At 40.5% G+C, this 27,346-nt stretch overlaps 1 protein-coding gene across 1 annotated transcript; it reads left to right on the top strand.

Moving 5' to 3' along the window:
- Positions 1 to 812: 812 nt before the first annotated feature.
- Positions 813 to 25,793, top strand: LOC128850221 (ubiquilin-1-like). Its single transcript, XM_054053215.1, has 8 exons — positions 813 to 836; positions 7,524 to 7,675; positions 15,221 to 15,333; positions 16,479 to 16,741; positions 22,880 to 23,038; positions 23,750 to 23,990; positions 24,497 to 24,639; positions 25,701 to 25,793. The coding sequence occupies exons 1-8, from the start codon at positions 813 to 815 to the stop codon at positions 25,791 to 25,793; spliced, it is 1,188 nt and encodes a 395-aa protein (XP_053909190.1).
- The last annotated feature ends 1,553 nt before the right edge of the window (positions 25,794 to 27,346 follow it).

Raw genomic sequence — 27,346 nt, forward strand, 5'->3', positions numbered from 1 at the left:
GAGTGCACAGCAAACTCAGTTCCCTGGATTTCAGGAGAGCAGACTTGGGCCTCTTCAGGGATCTTGGTAGGGTACCATGGGATAAAGATCTGGAAGGCAGGGAGTGTCACGCCCTGCTTTAAAAAGTGAGCTCTTTATCCTGGCATGGTGCCAGAGTGATGCAAATCACTCAGGAGGAGGGTGTAAACAATATTTTTATTAAACAAGGTGCTGATGAGCGAAAGCAGTCAAGGGGGGTTGGGAGTGTTCGTTAGAGCTTGGCGTTGTTTGCCTTGAAGACCTTGCAGAAGTTTACTGATAAGTGGGCATTGGAATGCAGAAAGCTGGAAAACAACCAGAAGAGATTGTGCTTGTGCGCAGTTCAAGGAAAAAAAAACTTTTTTCATCCTTAGGAAGACTTCTTACTTCATCCCTAAGACCCTGGCCCACAACCACCAGGAGGCACTACGCAGGCGCAAGAGTGGAGCGAGCTTTCCAGAACCTAATTATAATACAAAGCGGGAAAGGTTATGAATATGTAGTAGGTGCTTATAACTATGCATGTCTTTATAAGTAGCTGCTTGTTAAGTTGTACGGTGTGCAAGCTAGGAGGAAAACCCCCTTGCACCCCAGCGCTGGAAATAAACATACCTGCTTTATAACTCATTTTGGGTTATAGGGCTTGATTCCGCAAAACAATTTGGCACCCCAGATGGGACCCTTTCTCTGCCCGGCTGCAGGATCGGTGGGGAGTGGAACATTCTAAGGTGTGCCCTGGTAAGCTATTTCTCCAGAGAATCTCCCATCTCTACCCAGTCGCTGCAGGGGGAGAGATGGCCCATCAGCGGGTGGACCAGGTATGTGATCTATGTACGATATGGTATGATAATTTGGATTAACCTGCAGGGGAATTAGGGGAAGAGTCTGTAAATCGTGTATGGGACACCTCATGTAATGACAACAGGTTAGGGTCCCTTTGCTGAGATCCCGTAAAATCGTGAGGGGGAATACAAATCCCCTTCTTGTGCTGGGTGAGGAGGTGGCACTGCCCGCCCCTGGGAAAAATAGCGAATTTGCTGTTGTGGTCTGGTATGGGTGCTCCCTGCTGTGATAGCAAAGCACCAGGTAAAATATAATTCCAAGATTCCCGTAAGACGGTGGACGTGGAGTGAGGGATTATGGTATTATAGATAAGATAACAGTATTATTGTGAACTGGGTACTCCTTGCTGAGGAAGCAGGAGTGCTGCATATGAGATAGCTATCATCTTCTACACCTGTTGCAAATCTTCAGTATCGGTACCGTGTATATTTTAACATCGTTAAGAGCTCATTTTAAATTTCTCATATGGTATGGAATGTTTGTATGTGAGTACGTGGTAACGTGAGACGCGCAATTGATGGCGAAGTGAGTGCGGAATTCCTATCCAGTTCTGCTCTCCTGCAAAGGAAGCAGCCGGAGACGAACGAAGCGAGTGATCACTGCTATACATTGTTTCTTTTATGTCATAAGTATACTCTGTGAATTCTTTGATGTATAACAGAGTACCAGCGGAATTGAGAAGGATAGCTTACTGGGGGACGTTACAAGAGTAATGACTGGCAATTGCATTCTTATTGCCAAGGGTCTTATCTGTGTGGCTTTCATAGGACTCCCATCACTCTTACTGGCAACAAAGAGTTCAGAGAATGAGGTGCTCCAGTGCCAGGTTAATGAAAAAAGCATAAACTCTGGAAACTCTTAGATGTGAGCAGTGAAGACAACTAGCTCAATTTCCTTTACCCTAAACTGAATTTTAATTGTCAATCCAGTACACATCATCTCAGTGTCTCGTTAAATGTATGCAATTGACATCAAATGGTGGAAGGGAAAGGAGACAACAATGAGAATTCATACATATTAAGGCAGTTGTAAGAAAACATGGTTAGAGTTGTATACTTTGTTTAAAATGTGAATAAATATTATTGTTGAAACTTTAAATCCATAGATCCAGTACTTCAGATTTGTGCCTGGCTTTCAGAATTGCAAGTTGGCCGTATTTGACATATAAAGATCATGTGTACGTGTTAAGGGTGGCATCAGGTGATTTGGTAGTGTAACATCTTTCCTAACTTCTGTATGCTTTTAATATTTCTTATAATGCTTTATTTCATAAAGACAGCTTAATTTCAGTTCTTTTAACATAACCAGTTCTGTTTTCCCTGTAGTCCAGGGATTACTGAACAGTACAACCAAAAGAGGTTAGAACTAATGTAGTCCAATCCATTCTTCTTTTTCAGTGTTACGATCTAGCTTTCTGTCGGCACTTAAGGAACTTGAGTGCATGAATTCTTTAGCACCAAAGTTAAAGCATTGGGTTTTTTTTTGCCATATTATGTTTCAGTGCACTGAATTTGCTGTTTGATAGCATAGAAACTTTTAGAAGATAGTATATTGACTTCCCTGATGGCTGACTTAGATACATCTTGAAAATATTAGTTATATAGCCAAGGTACTTGACAAATCTTTCCTGACTGGCAGGTATAATAAAATATGAATACCTATTTAAATAATAGTGTGAAGTCTCTTGTTTACAGATGCTTTTATTGACAGTGAGTTTCATTTTGATGTTTCAGTATAAGGGTAGGTCTGGTGGGTTAATCTTGGCTGGCTGCAAGGTGCCCACCAAGTGACTCTGTCACTCCCTGTCCTCAACTGGTCAGGGGAGAGAAAATATACCAAAAGCCTTGTGAGTAGAGATAAAGACAGGGAGATCTCTCAGCAGTTACCATCATAGGCAAAACATTCTCGACTTGGGGAAATTTATTACCAATCAAATTGGAGTAGGATGAAGAGAACTAAAACAAAATCTTAAAACACCTTCCTCCCATCCCTCGCTTCTTCCCGGGCTTAACTTCTCTTCTGAATTCTCTACCTCCTCCCCGTGAGCGGCACAGGGGAATGGGGAATGGAGGTTGCAGTCAGTTCATAACACCTTGTCTCTGCTGCTCCTTCCTCCTCATGTTCTTTACCTGCTTCAGCTGCAGTTCTTCAAGAACTCCTCCAACGTGGTCCATTTCCACAGGGTGTAGTCCTTTAGGAACGGACTGCTGCAATGTGGGTCCACCACAGGGTCACAGGTCCTGCCAGAAGCCTGCTCTAGTGCGGGTTTTCCACAGGGTCACAACTTCCTTTGGGTGCATCCACCTGCTCTGACATGAGATCCTCCATGCACTGCAGGTGGATATCTGCTCCACCGTGGACCTCCGTGCATTGCCATGGTCTTCTCCACAGGCTGCAGGGGAATCTCTGCTCTGACACCTGGGGCACCTCCTCTCCCTCCTTCTTCACTGACCTTGGTGCCTGCAGAGTTTTGTCTTGCATATTCCTATTCTTCTCTCTTCCGGCTGCTGTTGTGCAGCAATTTTTACCCTTTCATAAATACGTTATTACAGGGACGCTACCACAGTCGATGATTGGCTCATATGGGAAACTATTGTCAGTGATTGGCTGATATGGGAAAATATCAGTTTAACAGTGTTTACTCATTTAATAGCTATAACCTCTAGACCCTTTTCTGCAGAGGAATTATGCAGGCAGTTGCTTCCCAATCTGCATTTTTCTGGTTAATTATTCTTAAGAGTACTGTCGTGGTTTAACCCCAGCTGACAGCTAAGCACCACACAGCCACTTGCTCACTCCCCCTCAGTGGGATGGGAGAGAGAATCAGAAGGGTAAAAGTGAGAAAACTCATTGGTTGAGATAAAGACAGTTTAATAGGTAAAGCAAAAGCTGTACAGACAAGCAAAACAAAATAAGGAATTTGTTCACTGCTTCCTATTCAGGTGTCTAGCCATTTCCAGGAAAGCAGGGCTCCGTTATATGTAATGGTTACTTGGGAAGACCAACGCCATCACTACAAATATCTCACCTTCCTTCCTACTGCTTTTATTGCTGAGCACAACGTCATATGGTACTTCTTGTGCACCCCCAGCCTATTTGCTGGTGGGGTGGTATAAGAAACAGAAAAGGCCTTGATGCTGTGCAGGTACTGTTCAGCCACAGCTAAAGCATCCCTGTGTTATCAACACTGTTTTCATCACAAATCCAAACCAGTTATGTACAAACTATTATGAAGAAATTTAACTCTATCCCAGCCAAAACCAGTACAAATACACATTCTGTTGCAACATAAAACCAACAGAAATTCTCATAATTTGGTACAAAGGTAATTCATAAGAATAAAGAACTACCATAGTGTGCTGGACCAGAGATTAATTATGTTCATCCAAACTCATTTGCTATCATATTTTCCACAATATGTTGTTACAGTGAATTCCACAACTTAGTTGTCTTCAGAATGCTGATACAGTATAATCAACATTGTTAACTTTATCCTAAACCTTGTCATACATTTTTAGAAGCAGCTATTTATCCATGTAGTTAAGGAAACAAGACACTTATAGAGCTTCACCGTGCACTGTCTTAATAGTGCCAGTATGCAGGTATCAAAGCATATACACTTCCCTTTCTCTACTAACATGCAGCCATGGTAATTAGACAATCTGTAAAAACAGCACTACAGTAAGAAATGAATACAACAGACTGTGTACCAGGACCACAAAAGAACTCCTACAGTAATGAATGTGGATGATCCACATATGCAAGGGATCTCTTTCCAGCCAGCATAAGATGACTGTTATGAATATCGAGCCACAATTTTGTCTAACTGAAGCATATCTATGTTAAAAGCCCAACAGAGCTGCAAAAAAAGTGTCAGGTCTCTTCATCAGCATCACTGAAATTCAGTACAACTTTGAGACTTCTGAATGAGAAGATATGAACTGAACCAGCCCTTCTGTTTGATGTTTCATCCACAACAGATTTTACAAAACCTAGGTTGTCATCCAAGATGTTTTGCAAATAAGTCTCCTGATTATTGTTAAAAAAGATACCATCAATAACAGATTAGCATGTCTACAGCACACTTTACTTTTTGCTGAGGCAGAGGTTAGAGAATCATTTATGTATCAGTCCAAAAGAATCCTGAAACCTATTTTTAATACAGGTGTGGGGTTTTTTTGTTTGTTTGTTTTAAATTGTCAGTATCAAATATGTTGCTTCTGAAAAAAGAAAATATCAAAGAGTAATACAATTCAGTCTTCAGCACCACCCAGTCTCTGCCAACACTGGAAGATGATTAGCCCTAGGCTGAAGTTCAGCACAGATCACTGCTGGCTGTATTGCAAAATAAAGTTGGGGAGGGTGGAGGAGAGGACTTTTTACCATCCTTTATGGGCAAAGATTCCTCTTTGCTATTCTTCATCTCTCACTGTCAGCCATAACTAAACTGCAAGACCATTCTCCCATAGCAAATGGCAAAAAAAAAAAAAAAAAAACCAAAAAAACAGGTTTCTTTAAATTCAAACAGTAAAAGAACAAGAGTAATGACTGGCAATTGCATTCTTATTCTCAAGGGTCTTATCTGTGTGGCTTTCATAGGACTCCCATCACTCTTACTGGCAACAAAGAGTTCAGAGAATGAGGTGCTCCAGTGCCAGGTTAATGAAAAAAGCATAAACTCTGGAAACTCTTAGATGTGAGCAGTAAAGACAACTAGCTCAATTTCCTTTACCCTAAACTGAATTTTAATTGTCAATCCAGTACACATCATCTCAGTGTCTCGTTAAATGTATGCAATTGACATCAAATGGTGGAAGGGAAAGGAGACAACAATGAGAATTCATACATATTAAGGCAGTTGTAAGAAAAGAATCTTTGGAGTACTAAATCTTCAATTTGTACAACTGAGCTACATAACACTATCGGTAAATTAGAGATAATGCTTTATAATAGTTTGGTGCTTAGGGAAACCAGAATCAGGAAGAGTTCAAATTCTTGCCAGCTGGCTGGGAATGATTAACATTTCCATTTAATTCACCTACCGCACTATCTCTTCCCTTTTTATTAATATGTAGATACTGCAAACAATGGTTTTGGCCAATTATTTTTACTGTTCAAGAATTCATACTTGAAATCATTTCAATAGTACTAGCCATTACAATATCAGAAAGGTGTTCAGTTTTATCTAAACTGAAAAAAGGGCTTGAAGTTGTAGAAAAGTAATGTTTCTCCATACCTAGCACCTAACATGTTCACAGAAACTAGTTGATTGTACTGCTCCAGTAACTAAGTGCTGCTCAGGGCAGGAGGTAGAGAATTCAGGAGTGAAGTTGAGCCCAGGAAGAAGGAAGGGGTGGGAGGAATTTGTTTTTATTTCTCATTATTCTACTCTGATTTGATTAATTTAATTAGCCCGAGTCGAGTCTGGTTTACCTGTGATGGTAATTGCTGAGTGATCTCACCGTCCTTATCTTGACCCATGAGCCTTTCATCATATTTTCTCTCTTCTGCTGTCCAGTTGAGGAGGGTGAGTGATAGAGTGGCTTGGTGGGTTCCTGGTGGGTTCATGTCTGAGTAATTTAGGTAAGTAATCAACTTCAAGCAGGAACTGATTAAATGGCTTCCTAGAATGCTTGCAAGTCTCAGTATTACCAGTATAAAGGCTGACTTAAAAGATGTTTCTCCGAGAACTGGAACCAGCTCTGTGTGAGCAGACTTCTAAGTGACCAAATGCTGCTTACTACCCAAGCACAAAGATTTCTTACCTCTGTTTTGTCTCAGGCTCATTTTTGGGGAATCTGGAGGGCTTCCTAACAGCCTAAGATCCTCTCTGAAACATTTAGTGTACTGACTAGTCATGTTGAATAATTTGATTTGGTTTTCTTATATTTGCCTTTTTACATTTTGTGAACTAATTGCTTTTTATGCGAGAGTATTTTTCTATAGAATAATGAATCTCAGTCAATAGTCAGTCAAAGCATAACGTGGTTGTTATCGGTTAAGAAGGCAGGAAGAAATTCAATTGCTTTTCCAGGGTCATCTGTTTTAATGAAGGTATGATTTCATGGTCAGCTGAAATGTGTGGCTATTCACTGTGCATTTCATTTAGCTGCCATGAGTTGGATGAGAGAGCAGAGCCACCTAAGAAATAATTTTTGACTGTATGGAAAAAAGATTGCTAGTTTTGACACATGAAAGGTAGCAGTAACATGTCCAAGAAGAAAGGATACTGCACCTTTCAGTGCCTGCACAAATGTGGACGGAATTAACATAATGTGCTGTTGCATTCTCAGCATTTCAGCAATGGGTGGTTTCAATGGCATGTGTATTTATTGCATCATGTGTACGTGCCTGACTGAAATGGCAGTATAGTCTTTAAGTGGAAGACAATTTTTGTTATTGCCTGCTATATAGTTAGTGGTCTAGATATGAAACACCTCATTATAATTGTATGGAAAAAGAATGCCTTTTTTTCCCATCTACCTTTGGATAAAAAGAAAGTTGAGATAACTTAGTGAAGTGTTTCTAGATTGTATAAAGCAAAGCATCATGCAAGTGAATTAATATAATAAATGTGAGTAAAATAGTTCTTCCTTAAATTATTAAGAAATTAATAGTTCAGTATTCAATTACATAACTATATAATATTAACTTCTGTTTAGTTCAAGGAACAAATATCTAAGCATTTCAAGTCCCACACTGATCAACTTGTTTTGATATTTGCTGGAAAAATTTTAAAAGATCAAGATACATTGATTCAGCATGGGATTCACGATGGACTCACTGTTCACCTGGTCATCAAAACACAAAACAGGTAACCTGACAGATGAGCGATCTTCTTTTTACCTCTAAGTAGTAAAAATATTCTTAATTCCTGCTGTGATAGATTTCTCTTGGGCAAACCTAGGTTTGACTAAAATACATTCAAAAGCAGTACAAATAGTCCTGCTATGAACAAGAGAAGTAACCCGAATTCTGTAAGGTTGTGTCCCTACATATCATACATACACCTTTTTAAAGTTAATATTATCTTCTACACTGAGCCATTACTATGAAATCACTTGAATCAGCTCTTTAGTTACATTTGGTGCAGAATAACAGTCTGAAGACAATCTGAACAGTCCTTGATGTGTTTCACTGCATGGTAGCACCCATGCTTATACCCCTGCAGTAGACAGGTGTGGTGAGTATTCAAATTGGGCAAACAGCCTTTAGTGCTTGTGCGAGTTTATCATAGCATAAAGTTTGTGTAACTACACTGTTACTGTGCTCTTACAGTCTTAAAGAATATTGGAATTCTTATATTAGTCTTGTGATGAAATAAGACTTTAACTTAATTTGGCATTCAGTGATGTGTCCTACTAAGGTGTGGTATGGAATAAATCCTGTATTATAGACTTTGCTAGCCTTTCCTTCTTTCAGCCCCGGACATGGAATTAGTATTATTTGAGCAGGTAGGTGTACATCATGATCCCTAAAACAAGGCAAGGGCTGAGGAAGAAATTAGTTGATAGGTACCCCAGGATTAGGATGAAAAGACGGTCACAGTTGCAGTGATGCCCATCCATTTTCTTAATGTGAGAAACTACTGTTCCAAAGAAGAAGTGATGAGATTATCATAGAATAGTTAGGATTGGAAGGGACCTTAAAGATCATCTAGTTCTAATTCTCCTGCCATAGGCAGGGAAATCCCACTAAATCAGGCTGCCCAAGGCCCCATCCAACCTGGCCTTGAACACCTCCAGGGATGGGGCATCCACAACTTCCCTTGGCAACCTGTTCCAGTGTCTCACCACTCTCATGGTGAAGAAATTCTTCCTAATGTCCAGTCTAAATCTGCCCCTCTCCAGTTTGTACCCGTTCCCCCTCATCCTATCTCCACAAGCCTTTATGAATAGCCCCTCTCCAGCTTTCCTGTAGGCCCCCTTCAGGTACTGGAAGGTGGCTATAAGATCTCCTCTGAGCCTTCTCTTCTCCAGGCTGAACAGGCCCAACTCTCTCAGCTTGTCCTTGTAGGGAAGGTGCTCCAGCCCTCCGATCATCTTTGTAGCCCTCCTCTGGACCCGTTCCAACAGCTCCATATCCTTCTTATGTTGAGGATTCCAGAACTGGACACAGTCTTCCAGATGAGGTCTCACAAGAGAGGAATAGAGGGACAGAATCACTTCCCTCGACCTGCTGGCCATGCTTCTTTTGATGCAGCCCAGGATAAGTTTGGCCTTCTGGGCTGCGAGCGCACATTGCTGGCCAATGTCGACCTTCTCATCGACCAGCACCCCCAAGTCCTTCTCTGCAGGGCTGCTCTCAATCACATCATCCCCCATCGTGTACTGAAAACGGGGATTGCCCCAACCCAGGTGCAGGTCCTTGCACTTGGCCTTGTTGAAGCTCATGAGGTTCTCAGAGGTCCACTTCTCCAGCCTGTCCAGGTCCCTCTGGATGACATCCTGTCCTTCTGGTGTGGCAACTGCACCACTCAGCTTGGTGTCATCTGCAAACTTGCACAGATCTCCATCTGGATTTCGAGCCATTGACCACTACTCTTTGAATACGACCATTCAGCCACTTTCTTATCCACCATACTGTCCACCCATCAAATCCATATCTCTCCAATTTAAAGAGAAGGATGTTGTGGGGGACCGTGTCAAAGGCTTTACAGAAGTCCAGATAGATCACATCCGTCGGTTAAATTATATATGTCTGAGAATCACAGAACAGTTGAGGTTGGAAGGGACCTCTGAAGGTCATCTGGTCCAGCGGAGTCACCTAGAGCTGGTTGCCCAGGACCATGACCAGGCAGCTTTTGAATATTTACAAGAAGGGAGACTCCACAACCACCCTAGGTGGTGTCCCAGTGCTCAGTCACCCTCAGAGTAAAAAGCGTTTCCTGATGTTCAGGCAGAACCTCATGTGTTTCAGTTTGTGCCCATTGCTTCTTGTACTGTCACTGTGCACCACTGACAAGAGCCTGGCTCCCTCTTCTTTGCACTCTCCCTTCAGATATTTATACACATTGATGAGATCTCCCCACCCTCCCTGCCAAGCCTTCTCTCCACCTAGCTAAACAGTCTCAGTTCTCTCAACCTTTCCTCATAGGAGAGATGTTCCACTCCTTTCATCATCTTTGTGGCCCTTCATTGGTCTCACTCTTATACCGGGGAGCCCAGAATTGGACATGGAACTCCAAGTGTGGCCTCATCAGTGCTGAGCAGAGGGGAAGGATCACCTTCCTTGACCTGCTGGCATCACTTCTCCTAATGCAGCCCAGGATACCGTTAGTCCTCTTTGCTGCAAGGTCACATTGCTGGCTCATGTTCAACCTGGTATCCACCAAGACTCCCAGGGCTTTTTATGCCAAATTGCTTTCCAGCTGGGTGACTCCCATCCTATATTGGTGCCTGGGACGCAGGACTTTGTACCACTTCTCCTTGTTGAACTTCATGATGTTCCTGTCAGCCCATTTCTGCAGCCTGTCAAGGTCCCTCTGGGTGACAGCACGGCCCTCTGGCATATCAGCTGCTGCTCCCAGTTCTGAGTCATCATCAGACTCGCTGAGGGTGCACTCTGCCCCATCATCCAGATCATTAATGAAAACGTTAATCAGAATTGGACCCAGTATTGACCCCTGGGGTACAGTGCTAGCTCCTAGCCTCCAACTAGATTTTGTGCCACTGATCGCCACCCTCTGGAACTGGTCATTCAGCCAGCTTTCAGTCCACCTCACCATCTGTTTACCTAGCCCATATATATCAACTGTTTGTCTATGAGGATGTTTTGAGAGACTGTGTCAAAGGCCTTCCTGAGGTTTAGTTAGACTATATCCACTGCTCTCCCCTCAACTACAAAGCCGGTCATTTCATCACAGAAGGTTATCAAGTTGGTCAAGCATGACTTCACTTTGGCGAATCCATGCTGACTACTCCTGATGGCTTTCTTGTCCTTCCTGTGCCTGGAAATGGCTTCCAGCATTAGCCGCTCCATCACCTTTCTAGGGATCAAGGTGAGGCTGGCTGGCCTATAGTTCCCCAGGTCCTCCTCTTTGAAGTGCTCTTCTTGAAGACAGGAGTGACATTTGTTTTCCTCCAGTCCTCGAGCACTTTCCCAGTCACCATGAATGATCAAAGGTTATCAAGGGTGGCCTTGCAATCACATCTGCTTGCTCCCTCAGCCCTCATGGGTGCATCCCACCAGTGCCCATGGACTTATGGGTGTCCATTTTGCTTAAGCATTCCCTGATCTGATCTTTTTCCACCAAGGGCGCATCTTCCTTGCTCGAGCCTTTCCCTCTGGTCTCAGGGGCCTGGTATTCCCGAAGACCACTCTTGCTAGTAACGACTGAGGCAAAGAAGGCATTCAGTACCTGAGCCTTTTCTGTAACCAGACAACTCTGACTTTAAAGTGTCAGTGAGCATTTCCATGAGCAAACTAATTAACCTTCCTTGCGTTCCTTACCCCTTCCCCCTCAAAAAAGGAGGGAGAGAATTAGTAAAGTTTTAAAGTTAGGAACTTTTATCTAACAAGCTTCAAAAATTCACACTCAATTTATCATGCATCATTAATGCAAAAAAAAGAATACTAGCATTCTTAAGATACCAATATATATTAGTAAACTTAAATAACTGACCTCAGTAGTCCCAATGAAATTTTGAGTTCTAATTAGGATCAGCATTTTTGCTGTAGCCAAGTTTTTTGAATTAATGCCTCTCTCTCCAATACACACAAACAGAAGCGGCAAGTCCTTTTTACATCATGGAAGAAAATACACAGTCAGAAAAAGTCACTTTTGGGGAAAGGCTCCTGTATTCTAAAAATCAAACAGACACCGCCACCCCTCCCGAATTTCAAGCACAATGTAAATTTGTTTTATTCTATACAAGCTGACACACAATCCAATACATATATTGCATATATGAGGATTAAGAGAATGGTAATTCCTTATAGACATCTGAAAACAAAGACAGTTTAAGACAAAATGCAAGGATATTAAATTAGGAAAGGGAAATAAATTTAAGACAGAGCACCAGAGAGACTTTATGGCACTCAAGCTGTGCAACAGTAATCAAAGAGAGAAAGCTAGCTGCGTGTGGATTTAAATCCGGTCCTAGCACTGCCTGCCACACTGACTGTAGCCTCGTCCCAGCTGCCTACTGGCTAATCGCCTAGCGGTGTCAGCCTCCCCCACAGCCATCAGGCAGTGTGAGCTACTGGCCGCCCCCTCCATTGCCCCGTCACAGCGGAGCAGCACCTGCTGCCCCAAGGCACCAGAGGGCTCTGCTTTTACCACGAGGGCCCAGTGAGACCCACTAGAAAGGAGCTGCTATAAGCCACAGCTTCTGGCCCCAGAGGAAAGCCCTCCTTCGCCATCATGACAGGTCCACAGCCTCTTGCTTCCCACTACAGGCAGGATGTAGCAGAACCCTATCCATGCCACTGCTGGCACTTGCTTGCAAACACGGTGGAAGGAGCAGCCTGGAGGACTGGAATGCAGCAATAAGGAGGCAAGCAGGTGTGGCCCAGAAGACACTCACTCTAGTTGCCTCAGCAGCGAGAGAAGGATAATAGACCAGCCGCCACCCCTTGGAGAGCATTTATAATGGTCCACGGGGCAGATGAACAACCAAAGCCAGAAGAGATAGGAAAAACACTGTAGCACTGCTTGCTCATGGGTTTTTTATTTACGTTGCCTGCTGGTTTGCTGGGTCCTGGGCATCAGGGGGTGTGCGCTGTTGCAGCTGTGTCACGAGGGTGTTACGACTAAAGACTCCTGCCTAGATCTAAGGGATAACTAAGGGACCAAACCGGATGGAGGTGAGCCATCTTCACCCTCAGACATCCATTTCCCAGCATGCACTGAGAGAGTGTCGCTGTTCTGATCCTGGTGAGCCATTTCACAGGTCAAGGCAGAACTGGTGCAGCTGCCACTCACTGGACTGTAAGCACCTTACAGCTCATGGATTTACAGTGAGCATTTGTGCACGGCCATTTTCAAGACCATTTTTGCGTGACTGCTCACCTGTTTGTGCTCAGAGCCTTGGAGATGTGATAACTGTTGCAAAAATTTTGCAACTGGCCCATGCTGACTGACAAAGAAGAGAGCCAAAGTATAGAATTACAAGAGTCATTAGATATTCATGCGCATGAGGTGTCCCATTCAAATTGGGGACCTCAAATGCACTTTTAGTCTTTATCTTGTTAATTTACACTACTTAAATATGGAAAATAACTGCAGATATAAAGCGTCATGTCTAGTATATTAGCTAAACGTTTTTTTAAATTCTCTCACAGGGTGGGTAAAAAGAGAAAAGGCATCCAGAATCTGACTAGTGTGAATGTTCTCCTCTGACACCGGATTCAGAGCAATAAAAAAAAACAAACAAAAAACCCCTGCTCAACTATGCTGGTTTTTTGAGAGAAATTAACAATTACTAGTTTGACTAACATTCTGAATAATTTATTTGTTGCACTTTCTACTAAAGAGAAAATAGAAAACCAGTGTTCTAGCAAAGCTTAAACTTTAACTGAAATGTGATAATTAGTTTTTCATCATTCAATAAAAATTACTCTTCAATTTGTATGTTTGAATTCTTGCTTCCTTAAAATTTCTCAATTAAAAATACTGCATTTAATGACTATCAAGATACAAATACATTAGTATGTAAATAGTGAAAGTTTCACCAACCCAAAACTAAAAATGAGGCAGTTCATGCAAAGTCATCTCCCTGTGGCTGAATCAAAATCTAATTAATGTCAACAATCATTTCCTCTCCCTGTATAGCACATCTGTATCCTTTTATTTCCATTTTTTGTATATATACATGAGTTCCATTTGCAACATGCAGAAGCTAGCACATACAACTACCATGTAAAAAGAGCTTTTGTATCTTTTGGGTCTGAAAAATGCCCTGTCTTGCCTCAGAGCATGGTCAATAGTAAATAGCTAGAGACAAAATTCAAACATTTATTTGCCCCATGTGTACCATCAGTGAATGTGATGTGACTATGAAAATACAGAATTGTTTGTGCAGCACTGAATTTAGTACTAAATCTTGGGATCTTACTTATACTGGGATGGTTGTTGGAATATTACAGGGTACAAATCGTAGAATCATAGAATGGTTTGGGTTGGAAGGGACCTTAAAGCCCATCCAGTTCCAACCCCCCTGCCATGGGCAGGGACACCTCCCACTAGATCAGGTTGCTCAAAGCCCCATCCAACCTGGCCTTGAACACCTCCAGGGTTGGGGCATCCATGACTTCCCTGGGCAACCTGTGCCAGTGCCTCACCACCCTCACAGTAAAAAATTTCTTCCTAATATCTGGTCTCAGTGGCCTGGTATTCCTGAAGACCACTCTTGCTAGTAATGACTGAGGCAAAGAAGGCATTTGGTACCTCAACCTTTTCTGTGTCCTGTGTAAACCGGTCCCCTGTCTCATTAAGCAGTGGTCCCATATTTCCCCTAATCTTCCTTTTTTCTCCTATGTACTTATAGACGTTCTTCTTGTTGTCTTTGACATCCCTTGCCAGACTCAATTCCATTTGGGTTTTGTCTTTCTGAACTCTGTTTGAGTTAGAGAGACTCGGAGGTTACCCGTCCTTGCTTCCACTGTCTGTGTACTTCCTGTTTGATTGTGGCCAGGAAAATATGTAGAGATAATACGTTTGGTTTTCTTTTTTACAATAAATAATAAAAATGGAAATTAATATTCTCAGGTATAATGCTGTTCCTGTATTAAATATTATTATTGCATTATATTAAATGCCAGACCTTCTGTACTGGGTCTTGCTCGGATGGTCTTTTATTTTCTTCATAGCATCATGTATGGTGTAGTGTTTTGGATTTTTGACCTAACGGTGTTGATAACACACTGATGTTTTAACTGTTGCTGAACAGCGCTCACACAGCATCAAGGCCTTTTTTGCTCTGTGCCTGCTCCCCCCCTGCAGTGACTAGGTTAGGGTTGGGAAGGGGACACAGCTGGGACAGTTGAACCAAGCTGACCAAAGAAACTGTATACCATATAATGTCATGCAAAGCAATAAAACTTGGGGAGGAACTTTTCCAAAGTAGCTGTTGCTCGGAGACTGGCTGGACATTGGTCTGCTGGTGGGAAGTGGTGAGTGATTGCCTTCATATCACTTTGCTGGTTTTTTTGTGTTTTTTTTTTCCTTTGCTTGTTTAACTGTCTTTATCTCAACCCATGAATTTCCCCCTCACTTTTGTCCTTCCAACTCTCTCCATCGTCCTGCCTAGAGCGGTGGGGAAAATGAGCTTGTGACTGTGTGGGGATTTAACTGGCTGGGGTCAACCTACCACAACTTGTTCAACTTGTATTTTTTTTTTTAACTTGCTTTTTATAGATCACAAGACCATCCAGGTCAACAAACACATGCCACTGGCAGTATTGCTACATCAATATCAAGCAGTAATACCTCAACACCACCTTCAACAAATAGTAACTCTTTTGGCTTGGGTAAGAATATTTCTTAGGGAACATGGTGATTATCCTAGGTATCTTGGTTTCAGGTAAGTATCCCTGGAGCTTTATTCTAATGTAAATGGGACTTTAAAAAAAAAAGATAAAATTACTGATTACAAAAAACTGTGGTATTGGTTGTAATAAGTTTCTGATCAGTAAGTTATCAAAGGGTAAGTTGTTTCCTTAATTTTTATGTACAGAACCTCAGGCTTATGCTGTTTCATCTTCAGTAGTAAGATGCTATTGATCTCATATTCTGGCACTACAGGTAATTAAACTCCTTCCAGTCTCCTCCTTAACACTGCATTTGAATTGGCCTGAAGAGAGTATTGAAGTTGGACCCATAACATCAACTTAAGACTTGGAACAGAAGTAATAAAGTTACTCCTGTCCTGCAAGCAGTATTTCTCAGGTTCTGAATCTGACCGCATATCAGTCTTCTCTTTCAGGAATAGAGACAGAAGTTTATTGATTTAAAAATATTATCTCTTTCCATAGTTACTGGGTTTTGTTATTCATGCTCTTTCATTGTTTGCTTTCTTTTTAAAAAACAAATCAAGAAATCCAGAAAAAACTGTTAAGCAATTGCCTTTTTTGGTTGTAAACAGTTCTCCAGACTGACGAGTACCTTCTAAAAATGTGAAACTTTTGCGTTTGCTGAACTCTGCAAAGAAAGAGAATTTAAAGCATTATTAGTTCTTGTTGCATCAGCAAAAAGAAGAGCTCTACTTTTTGTTTAGAATAGGGAGTATGCATCATATTAAGATATTCCTTGTGGCGGTGGTCTGTCTATAAATGATTACTATAAATGTGTTGGAAAGTGTTGGGAATTAACCTGAGGCCCCAAAACTCAAACATCCCTTGTACCTCAAGTATAGTAAAGTAGAAGAAAAGCTGTTAGAATTGTAACAAGTTATATTTCAGATGCGATTTGGATTTCTAAGTGTCTCGTTATGTAAAGAAGCAAACTCTTAGTGGATGACTCCTTAACAACCCTGCAAAGGTAGAATTTCAGTTGAGCGTCATTATTTTGAAGTGTGGGTTATGTTTATGTATTTTGTACTTAGAAAGAACCTGGATGTGTTTAGAAATATACTAGAAGCCGAAAGGTTAATTTTTTTTTTTCTTTCCTCTTAAAGGTGGCCTTGGAGGTATGGCAAGCCTGAGTAGCCTGGGCCTAAATGCATCAAACTTTTCAGAGTTACAGAGTCAGATGCAACGACAACTTATGTCCAACCCAGAAATGATGGTTCAGATAATGGAAAATCCATTTGTTCAGAGCATGCTTTCAAATCCTGACCTGATGAGGCAGTTAATTATGGCTAACCCTCAAATGCAGCAACTGATACAGAGGAATCCAGAAATCAGTCACATGCTGAATAATCCAGATATTATGAGACAGGTATGTAGAAAGATCTCTAAGTTCATGACCTTTGATTATACCCTAACTGTGAACAAAAGAGCAAAAAATGGATGTCCTTAGATGAGAGCTGAAATATTGTTGAAGAATTTAGGCTTGTTAGACAATCTGTAATAGGTCACTATAGGAAACTGATGTTTTTATTTCTAGCCGCTGGTGTCTGAAATAAGCTGATAGTAAAGCCAAAAAAAAAACCAGCATAGTTTTGAAAGATACTGAAGACTATAATTATATCTTCTGAGTTTAGAGTTGAATGCTGCTTGAAATCTTCTTCTGTTGTCTGGTCAACAGTGAGTTTAATATAAATAACAATTCTCCAAAATACTGCATATTTCCAGTTTATGTAACTGTGGGTACTTCTGATTGCTTCTAAAGTTATGTGTTATGTAAGGTATGCCTTATGTGGCAGAGGGCATCAAGAAAGAAATGGAGGTTTTGCAAGATAAAGTTATTTATTTTTCAAGTTCATGTTATAAGCTGCATGCTGTTAGAAATATATTGTGTTGAGAAGAAAGAACAGGGTGGTAGCAACCATCCATGTCTCAGGCTGCAGGAAGTGCCAGAGCCTTTCACTGCTAATGGATGGCGGTAGTGAAAACAGCTGTGTGAGGTGTGTTTATCATCCAGATCATTAATGAAAACGTTAATCAGAATTGGACCCAGTATTGACCCCTGGGGTACAGTGCTAGCTCCTAGCCTCCAACTAGATTTTGTGCCACTGATCGCCACCCTCTGGAACTGGTCATTCAGCCAGCTTTCAGTCCACCTCACCATCTGTTTACCTAGCCCATATATATCAACTGTTTGTCTATGAGGATGTTTTGAGAGACTGTGTCAAAGGCCTTCCTGAGGTTTAGTTAGACTATATCCACTGCTCTCCCCTCAACTACAAAGCCAGTTATTTCATCACAGGTTATCAAGTTGGTCAAGCATGTCTTCACTTTGGCGAATCCATGCTGACTACTCCTGATGGCTTTCTTGTCCTTCCTGTGCCTGGAAATGGCTTTCAGCATCAGCTGCTCTCTTCCCTTCCCTGCCTGATTTCCTACATCTGGGGACTGAGCGCTCTTGTGCTTTATGGAAAGCATCCTTAAATATTTGCCACCTCTGTTCTGCTCCCTTGTCCCTGAGGACCATGTCCCAGGGGGTCCTACTGAGTAATTCCTTGAAGAGCTGGAAGTCTGCCTTCCTGAAATGTAGGGTACTGACTATACTCCTCGCTTGCTCCATATCCCCCAGGACCTTGAACTCCACCAGTGTGTCATTACTGCAGCCCAGGCTGCCTCCAATTTTGATGTCATCGATGAGCTCACTTGCATTGGTGACCATCCGGTGCAGTATTGCATCCTATTGGGTAGGGCTGTCTATTACATGGGTTAAGAAATGATCTTCAATGCACTCTAGGAGTCTCCTGGACTGCCTACAGCTTGCCGTGCTACTTTTCCAGCATATGTCAGGGTGGTTGAAATCCCCCAGTAGGACGAGAGCTTGCGAGCATGAAGCCTCGCTTCATCAAACCTTTTATGGTTATCAGTTACTTCTGAAAATTAATAGCATGAAGGTGGTAACAGTGGAATAGAACTTCAAGAAATTAGACATCGTAGGTATAAGAACAAACATTTAAATTTCATCATAATACTGGAAGTCTTGCTGTAGCTTCACTGACTTATTTGTCCTAGGTTGTTGTAGTTGTGTATGTTTGTTTGCATAGCGGTGGTTCTTGTTCTGACCAGCTCTTCAAAATGAATTTCCAAATACAACATCCTTGGGACTGGTCACAGTTTAGAATTGGTGTAACCTACATTGATACTACTTTTCAGAACTGTGTACTCTGTGACCAAATAGTAACTGCAGCATCTTGTCCTAATAGATAAAACATTACTAGGTGGATCGAAGTAATCTGTCTTTTTAATAGTCTAATGCAAATTAAAAAACTTCAGTTCTTTTGTGTTTTTCATTATCTGCTGTTCCTTAAGAACTTCTTTTTCCTTCTTTTCCCCAAACAAGGCTTGTAATTTTAAGATATACCTTCTTTCAATATATTAATATTTGTGAGCAATTTTTAATTAGGAATTCTAGGATATAGCTTTTCCTGAAATCCAGTCACTCTGTTTCAAAACATCACTAAATTTTTAAATTATATTTAGGGATAAGAATTCAAAGCTGGGTTACTTCAGATGTCTCGAAGCCAAAAGCCAACAGGCTAGCTTCCACTATTCTTTAAATTTGTCTTCCTGTAAATTTTAAATTACTGTTCTGTCCCTCCTTGACATAGATTTCCCTCCCGACCACCAGTAAAAGGTATCTGTCCATCATCATCCCCTGTGCCAGCACCGTGGAACAGTATTTTTTCTTGTCTTATTTAGTTTGACATAAGTGAAAATTGTATAATGCTTGTTGATTGGCAGCAGAAAGAATTCTGTTAAAAGAAGAAAGAAGTTGTATTCTAAAAGTGCGTGTTTATCTCCACATAAAAAGCTTATTCTGTTTTTAAGTGCTAAAGAAATAGATACACACTTCTAATTTGGGCAGTGCTGAATACAGTTCTCGTTGTTCAGCAATTAATCTCAGTCCTCCTTTCCCGGTTCACCACTTGATATATTAGCCAAGCAGTCCAGTATAAATTGCAAGGAAATTCTTTAATCAGCTGATTTGTTCTCCACTATGTCATCCTTATTCTTAGAACTTAGTTGCATATGACTGTTGGGGGGGAGAAATGCTGTTTTCCCATAACTTGTCCCCTTTACATTTGTAATAATTGAATGTTCATAAACAGAAAGCTTATTTTATAGTTGCTGCAGCCTGTTTTGGGGGGATGGGGAGGGGGAGACACACGCACACTCCCAGTATGCTTTCTTCTGAAAATTTAGCAATTCTCTTGCTATTTTCCCATAATCTGAGTAATTTGTCACTCTTCTTTCCAGTACAAATCTTCAATAGTATTCTATATTTATCCTAGTTGCTTTGAAATAAGCTGTAAATTGCGTATGTAGCAACATATATAGGAACACTCAGCAAATGAAGATTATGCCTTTTAAAAAAATAAAATAAAAATTAACAGAATTTCAAGACCAAAGGTGAGGTGACAGAAATCCTGAACAGAGGGAAGAAAGAGAGAGACTCCTGTTTATGGAGATAATAGTGTGAATAAAACAACAAATATAAGTAGGGATAATGCTTAGATAGTAGAGTCCAATTGGAAACTGCCTGTCTACTGCTCAGGATAATAAAATTGATGAGTGTTGTTGGTTTTTTGTTGTTTTCTTTTCTTCTTTTTTTCTCTCTAGACTTTGAAAGAGTGATTCCAGCTAAGAACTAGCAGCCATAGTTCAGAAGCTCAGAGTTCTATTCCTGTCTAGTGCTACTTTTATGGAGTTCTTTAATGTCTTCTGGAGAGTAAAGACAAGTCTCACTCAGTCATTGATGAACTAACAAGGATGTTGCACTCCGGTTCTTGCAAAACATTATTCCTATAGTTTGCTATATTAAAGGCAGGGTATTCACAAAGTGAGCCCCATAACAACAGTAGAAGATGGCTGTTGTCTATCCATTTACACTTCAGCATGCAGCATTTTCAATTTAAACTTTTTAATTGACTCCAGAACAAGAGTCCTAATCTCAACTCAGGAATGGGAAGGGAAACTTTTTTTCTTTATTTTTTTTTTTTTTCATTTTTTCCTTTTGGACATATGAAAGTATAAGTAAATATTTTTATTTCTTTCTTCCCTTATGAATGAAAAACATGAAAGGTGAATGTGCTATCTTCTGGTTTTAATGTTCAGAAATATAAAGAATGTTATGTCTAGTTTATAGCAAAACTTTGGAGATCTTGGTTGTAAGTTTTAATGTAATTATACCACCTGAGGCCTTATCTGAACTCAGAATTGCATCATTTTAACCTAAGATATAATTTCAAACTGACTTTAGCTAAAATGGTTCCAAATCTTTTACTGGTATTTTCAATTTGTTTCAACTTGGCTTGAGCCAGTATTTTGATTTTGATTCAAAATATTCTCTGGTCCCTGCAAGTTCATTTTCACTTGAGTGTGAGGTTTTTGTTTGTTTTAGTTTATAGGGGTTTTTTTTTGCAAGTTTAAGTGACTACATTTGACTAAATCAAGTACCTATGGAAAAAAATCACAAATTGAAGATGTTTAGCCAGAACTGGGAATTAAGGTGAAATGAAAACTGGTAAGATGCCTGACTTGAAGTAAATCAGGTCTATTAGACAGAAAGCAGAATTTTCTTCTTCTTGGATACCTATTAACAAGAAAAAATTAAAGGAAACAATTTTGAAAATTACATTATTTGGAATTATTAGGAGTATAAAGTATTTTAAATTATATAGGATAATGCTCAGAATTTTACTTCTAACGAACATTTACAGCACCTGGTAGAGTTCACATTAGTGGTCTGATATGGCTGTTGAAGTTTAGGCACTTCACTGGAAGGAGAGTTGTGCAAGATTTCTGTCTAGCTTGAGTCTTGATCTGTTTATTAATAAGCACTTTGTACTGTATGAAGTTACTCGTCTGTACATAAAGAAGCTGCACTGCTGCAGTAAATGCTATAATTGTAGGCGAGGAAAAAGGAATGGTATAAAAATTAAACTGCTGTCTCTAATATCAAACATATTCTAAAATATATTCTTTAGGATGAGAAGTTGATGCAGAAAAGTTGTGCAGATTACAGAATCATGGAATATCTTGACCAGGTGGATGGTCTGCACAGCCCAGTGGCAGATAAATGTGAGGAAGTAGGAAGGTTAAGGAGCATCAGGGAGTCTGAGATAGAGGTAGACTGGTGGAGCTACGCTCTGCCCTTCCTGAGGCAGACACAGGAACAGCCACCAGAAAAAACACAAGATAAAGGGGATCCTGTATCCCTCCCTCACCAAGATGAAAGCAGTAGCTCAAAGGAAAAGGGTGAAGTCCATGCTCAGTGTGGCAGGCGAACGCCCTCCTTGCCCACCTCACCTTCCCAGATGCCTCTATATAATAGGTATGAGGCTCTGGAGACAGAAGACCAGTCAATGGGATATGTGGATAACAGTCCATCTATACCAGAGGCCTGTCCCCCATATCAAGACCTCCTCCACATGGAAGAAAAAATGGGTTAGAGTTGTAGGCAACTCCCTTCTGAGGGGAACAGAGACAGACAGACCCTCCTCTTAGGGAAGTCTGCTGCCTTCCTGGGGCCCAGGTTAAGGACATTGCTAGGAAACTTCCTAGCCTGGTATGGCCCTTGGACTATTACCCGTTACTGCTCCTCCATGTGGGAGGTGATGAGGCTGCAACACGTAGTCCAAGGACAGTCAAAAGAGGCTTCAGGGCCTTGGGATGGTTGGTAAGGGAATCTGGAGCACAGGTTATTTCCTCTTCTCTCCTTCCAGTTGTGGGCAGTGACACTGAAAGAATGAGACACGGCCAGTCTATTAACACATGGCTCCGTGGCTGGTGTCATCACCATAATTTGGGGTTTTTCAATAATGGTATGGCCTATACAGCACCAGGCTTGCTGGTGTTTGATGGGATTCACCTTTCTCCAAGGGGAAAGAGGGTCTTTGCTCACAAACTTGCAGGGCTTATTGACGGAGCTTTAAGCTAGACATGAAGGGGGAGAGGGATAATATCAGGCTTGCCTGAGACAAGCTGTGGGATGACACGCCAAGGTCAGAGGGACAGTGTGCTAGCATGGACCCTCAGCCTGTGTCTCTGAGATGTGCTGGATACACTGGAGCACAGTTGAAGCTGTACAGAGATGAGCCAGGGGCTGCTGAGGTAATAGGAGCCAAGAGGGAAACACCAGGTACATACCTCAAAGGAATTAAGGGGTGTTCTTTTAAGAAGGTGACACAGCTGACAACCCAACTGTATGGGGTTCAACAAGGCCAAATGTCAGGTCAATGCTTTCTAACTTAGCCAGCATACTGACAGTTGTGGCAGAATATTGGCTAAATATCCATTGACTCCCTTCCTGCTAAACTGACATCTTGAGTTGGCTTTAATCCTAATTTCAAATGGAGTTAGAAAATAGTAACTGAGATACTGTTAAATGCTGATGTTTTCACTTTAGAATGGATTTTGTTATTAATATGAATTAAATTTTCTACTTCATTAGACACTAGAACTTGCTAGAAACCCTGCAATGATGCAGGAAATGATGCGAAACCAAGACCGAGCCTTAAGCAACCTTGAAAGTATACCAGGTGGCTACAATGCTTTGCGACGTATGTACACAGATATTCAGGAGCCAATGTTGAATGCAGCACAGGAACAGGTGAGAGATAATTGTAGGGGCCACTAAAAGTAAATAGATTTTGGGTTTAGGTTAGGGTTTTTTTTTTTGGGGGGGGGTTGGGTGTTTTGGGTTTTTTTTTTCGAAATTAAAGAAGATAAATAATGTAACTTTTCAAATGTGTACTTCACAAAACTTGATTTCTCGAAGCTTGAAGTCAACATGTGGCTTGTTCCTCTGCTCTTTAAACTTGAAGGAATAAAGATTGTTTTGTGAGTTTGATAACTTATATAACAAAAAACTTCTTAACATTAAAATATATTCTCAATTTATTTATTTTTAATTCTTGGACTTATAAAATTCCTGAGGTCCAGGAAAAATTAAGAGTGTGTTTAATAACTTGGAACCTAAGGTGTGAAGAAAAAAGACTTTGAATTTTTTCCAAGTTGGAAACCACTATGCAAGATATAATCTTACTGTGTTCGAAGTACTACTGTAGTATTAAACACTGCATTTAAAATGAGATTTGATTAATTTATCTCTTTGTTGTTGTTGTTGGAGATAATATCTCTTTCAGTGTTGGTATCTTTTCAGAATACTTACAGTGGCTTATTTTAGGATGGTTATTATAATTGATTAAGAGCCATCAACATTTATCTTCTTGTGTAATTTTGGAAAAGTAACTTGCCATTTCTATCAGACTCAAAAATAGTTGACTAATAGATGTTATTGTGTTTGTTTCTCCTTCTGTAGTTTGGAGGTAACCCATTTGCTTCCTTAGTAAGTGATGCATCATCAGGAAGGGACACTCGGCCATCTCGTACAGAAAATAGAGATCCTTTACCAAATCCCTGGGCTCCTCAGTCCAGCTCTCAGAGTTCCTCAAGTACCAGCATCAGTGGTGAGAGCAGTGGCAGTTATAATGTTGGAAACAGCACCTCTGCCAATACGGGACAGAGCTCAACTATACCAAATTTGGGACCTGGACTAGGAGGTGTGTCTCTTATTGCAATTGTATATATTTGCATATATTTAGGAGTGCTGAAATGATACTTTTATTAGAAAGAGATGTTTTGATTCAAAGTTTGTATTGCTGTTTATTTCTGTAGAACATTTGACTAGTATTAGTCCTCTGTAGAAAAACAAACATGAAAAGTAAACCAAGAGTACTAACAATATTTGTGTACTGCCAAAAAGTAGGGAATATATAGATGAGAAAACAGCTAATATTGTAGATACTCAGTGAGACTGCTTGTTTGGTATGACCTCTGATTAAACTTTTTTCTAGGGCAGATGCATCTGTATAAGCAGAAACATGTTGAGATGTATTTAAGGAGCTAAAGCTCATTTAAGAAAACACAAACAAACTCCTCACACCCCACCCCAAACAAACCCACACATTTGTATCCCAGTTCTAGGCAGTCTAATTAATTTGTTTATGGTAAAGATTTTTACTAAAGCGACCTTTTACTTTTTTTTTTTTTTTTTTTTTTTTTAAAGTTGGTATGTTCAACACGCCAGGAATGCAGAGCTTGTTACAGCAGATAACAGAAAATCCACAACTTATGCAAAATATGTTGTCTGCACCCTATATGAGAAGCATGATGCAGTCATTGAGCCAGAATCCTGATCTTGCAGTACAGGTAATTCTTTTTGGTATAGCAATGTGTTGTGTGCACTGAAGTGAAAAAAAGGAACTGAATTTATGATACAGTTATATTTTCACTACAGAGTAATTGTGCCAACTTCTCAACACTGACTTGTCTATTGTGAATGGTCCAGTTTTTAAAGTATGTTAATTCCTGACTTATTGAAATTATTGCCTAGCTACCTTTAGCAATCTGTTGCAGTAAGTTTCTTCAATTTGTAGTTGGCAGAATATCGTCAGGCATTCTCTTGTAGCAACTTTTAAGTTTTTATATTATTCATACAGCCCTAAAATTTTGTGGCCTAGCATAAGAACCAGTTAAACTAAACAGATGCTTTGATTATAAATTAAGGTAGATCTGCTAGTAAATAAACAGATACCCTAGCTTGGGAGGACAGAAGTAGAAAGGAGTTGGTGCCATATCTAGCTGTTATTCTGGTTTTCATTTCTCATCTGTGATGCTTGCTCACAATAAAAGTGCTAATACTTACTGCTGTTTTGTGGATGGTATTGTAAAAGTGCTTTCCAATTTTACTTACAGCAAAAATATCCAAAGTCAAATCTTGAACTGAGATAATATTATCTTTTGTTTATTAAATACTTAATTAGAAAATATCCCAGGCTTTTTACAGACGATGTTTACAGGGAAACCATCATATCTGTAGTGGGGGCTGACCAGAAAAGGCTTTTCTTGTTACATAAATGAGGTTGCTTTGGTGAGGATCTGGCAAGGATTCACTTCAAAAATTTAACAGCCTCCTCAACCCATCAAAGAAAACCAAACCCACAAAAAACCCACACTCAAAAATACCAAATGAAAAATAAAACCCAACTCCATGCCATCAGTTCTTTCAGTCAGTTCTCAGGCTGGTGATTCATTGTTTCACAACAAATTTTGGCCAAAGAGGAAATGGGAGATAATTACTATGAGGTTATCATAGGCTATTATCTTGTTCTCTGATTCATATGTAGTAAATAGTTGTCTTAAAATCCACTCTAGTATTTACTATTCGATCTACTGCTTCATCTATGATGTTAAATATTTTTGTCCCCTAGATGATGTTGAATAATCCTTTATTTGCTGGAAATCCTCAACTTCAGGAGCAAATGAGACAACAGCTTCCTACTTTCCTTCAACAAGTAAGATAACATGCTAAGCATTGTTAATAAACATCTGAAATTCAGTGAGCAATTTTTGCAATAAACTGGTGTTTTTCCTTCATTTCACTTAAAGCTAGGATCTGTTCCATGTGTTTTCATTAGCTTTAGACATTGAGTTGCATATCCCTTGATAATTAAATGCTTGATTTATCTCTCCATCCCTTTCAAAATCTAATTCTGGCTTTTAGTGGATGTTTTTGTCTGACTAGCACAACTGCTTTGATTTGCTGTTGATTTTGCTTAGAATAAATGACTTTTCTTATTGCACACCAGCCAGAGAATACCTGTTTCCTACATGATTTTTTTTTTCAAATTAAAGAAAAAATATTATTACTTTTCCCACTATTAAGATAAACTTTTATAGTACTTTTCTCATATCTCCTCCACCCTGCCCTAATTATTTGGGGTAAAGAGACCTTACAGCATGCCTTGAAAGTGGCAAGTCATAAGCCAATTCAAAAGACGTGGAGTGGGTTCTTGAAGATATTTGCCTATAAAGATTGCCTAAACACCAGCTTTCCCTCTTAGACCATTGTGGTTGCAACCCCAGTATTTGCTTTATCTTAAATGTCACAGTGGGTACGAGGACTGTGTCCTTAAATAGGACTAAGCAAAGAATCATTAGGCAGGATCTCACTGCATGTAGGCAGTGTTATGAGTAAAATAAATAACAACATTAATTTCATGCCATTAATGCCCAATACTCCAATCTGTCCAGATCCTTCTGCAGAGCCTCTTGGCCCTTGAGAGAGTCAACAGCAACTCCCAGTTTAGTATCATCAGCAAACTTGCTAATGGTGCATTCAACTCCTGCATCCAGATCATTGATAAAATATTGAACAGAACAGGCCCAAGAACTGAGCCCTGAGAAACACTGCTGGTGACTGGTCTCCAGCCAGATGTAGCCCCATCCACTACAACCCTTTGAGTTCTGCCATTCAGCCAGGTCTTCACCCAGCTCACAGTGTACCTACTTATCTCACAGTTGGACAACTTGTCCAGAAGGATGCTGTGAGGGACAGTATCAAAAGCCTTCCTATAATCCAGGAAAAACTACACCCACCGCCTTCCCTTCATCCACCAGGTGGGTGACCTTATCGTAGAAAAATATCAAAGTAGTTAAACAGGGCTTTTCCTTTGTGAATTGTGCCTGATGATTGCACTGTCCTTTAAATGCCTTTCAATAGCACCCAGTATGATCTTCTCCATAATTTTCCCAGGTACTGAGGGTAGACTAACAGGTCTGTAGGTTCCTGGGACTTCCTTCAAGCCCTTCTTGTGAATTGGAATAACATTGACTAGCTTCCAGGCAGTGGGGACCTCCTCAGGCTCCCAAGACCATTGGTAGATGATCGAGAGGGGTCCTGCTGTAACATCCGCTAGCTCCTTCAGTATGCTGGGATGAATCTCATTGGGCCCCATGGACTTTTGAACATTCAGGTGATAGGACTCGCCTGAGGAAAAAAAAAGAGCATTGAATGCCTCTGCTTTTTCTTTACCCCTATTTGTCAGGTGATCATCTTCAACAAGTATCGGTCCAA

The sequence above is a fragment of the Cuculus canorus genome, chromosome W (genome assembly GCF_017976375.1).
Source record: "Cuculus canorus isolate bCucCan1 chromosome W, bCucCan1.pri, whole genome shotgun sequence".
Classification (NCBI taxonomy): Eukaryota; Metazoa; Chordata; class Aves; order Cuculiformes; family Cuculidae; genus Cuculus; species Cuculus canorus.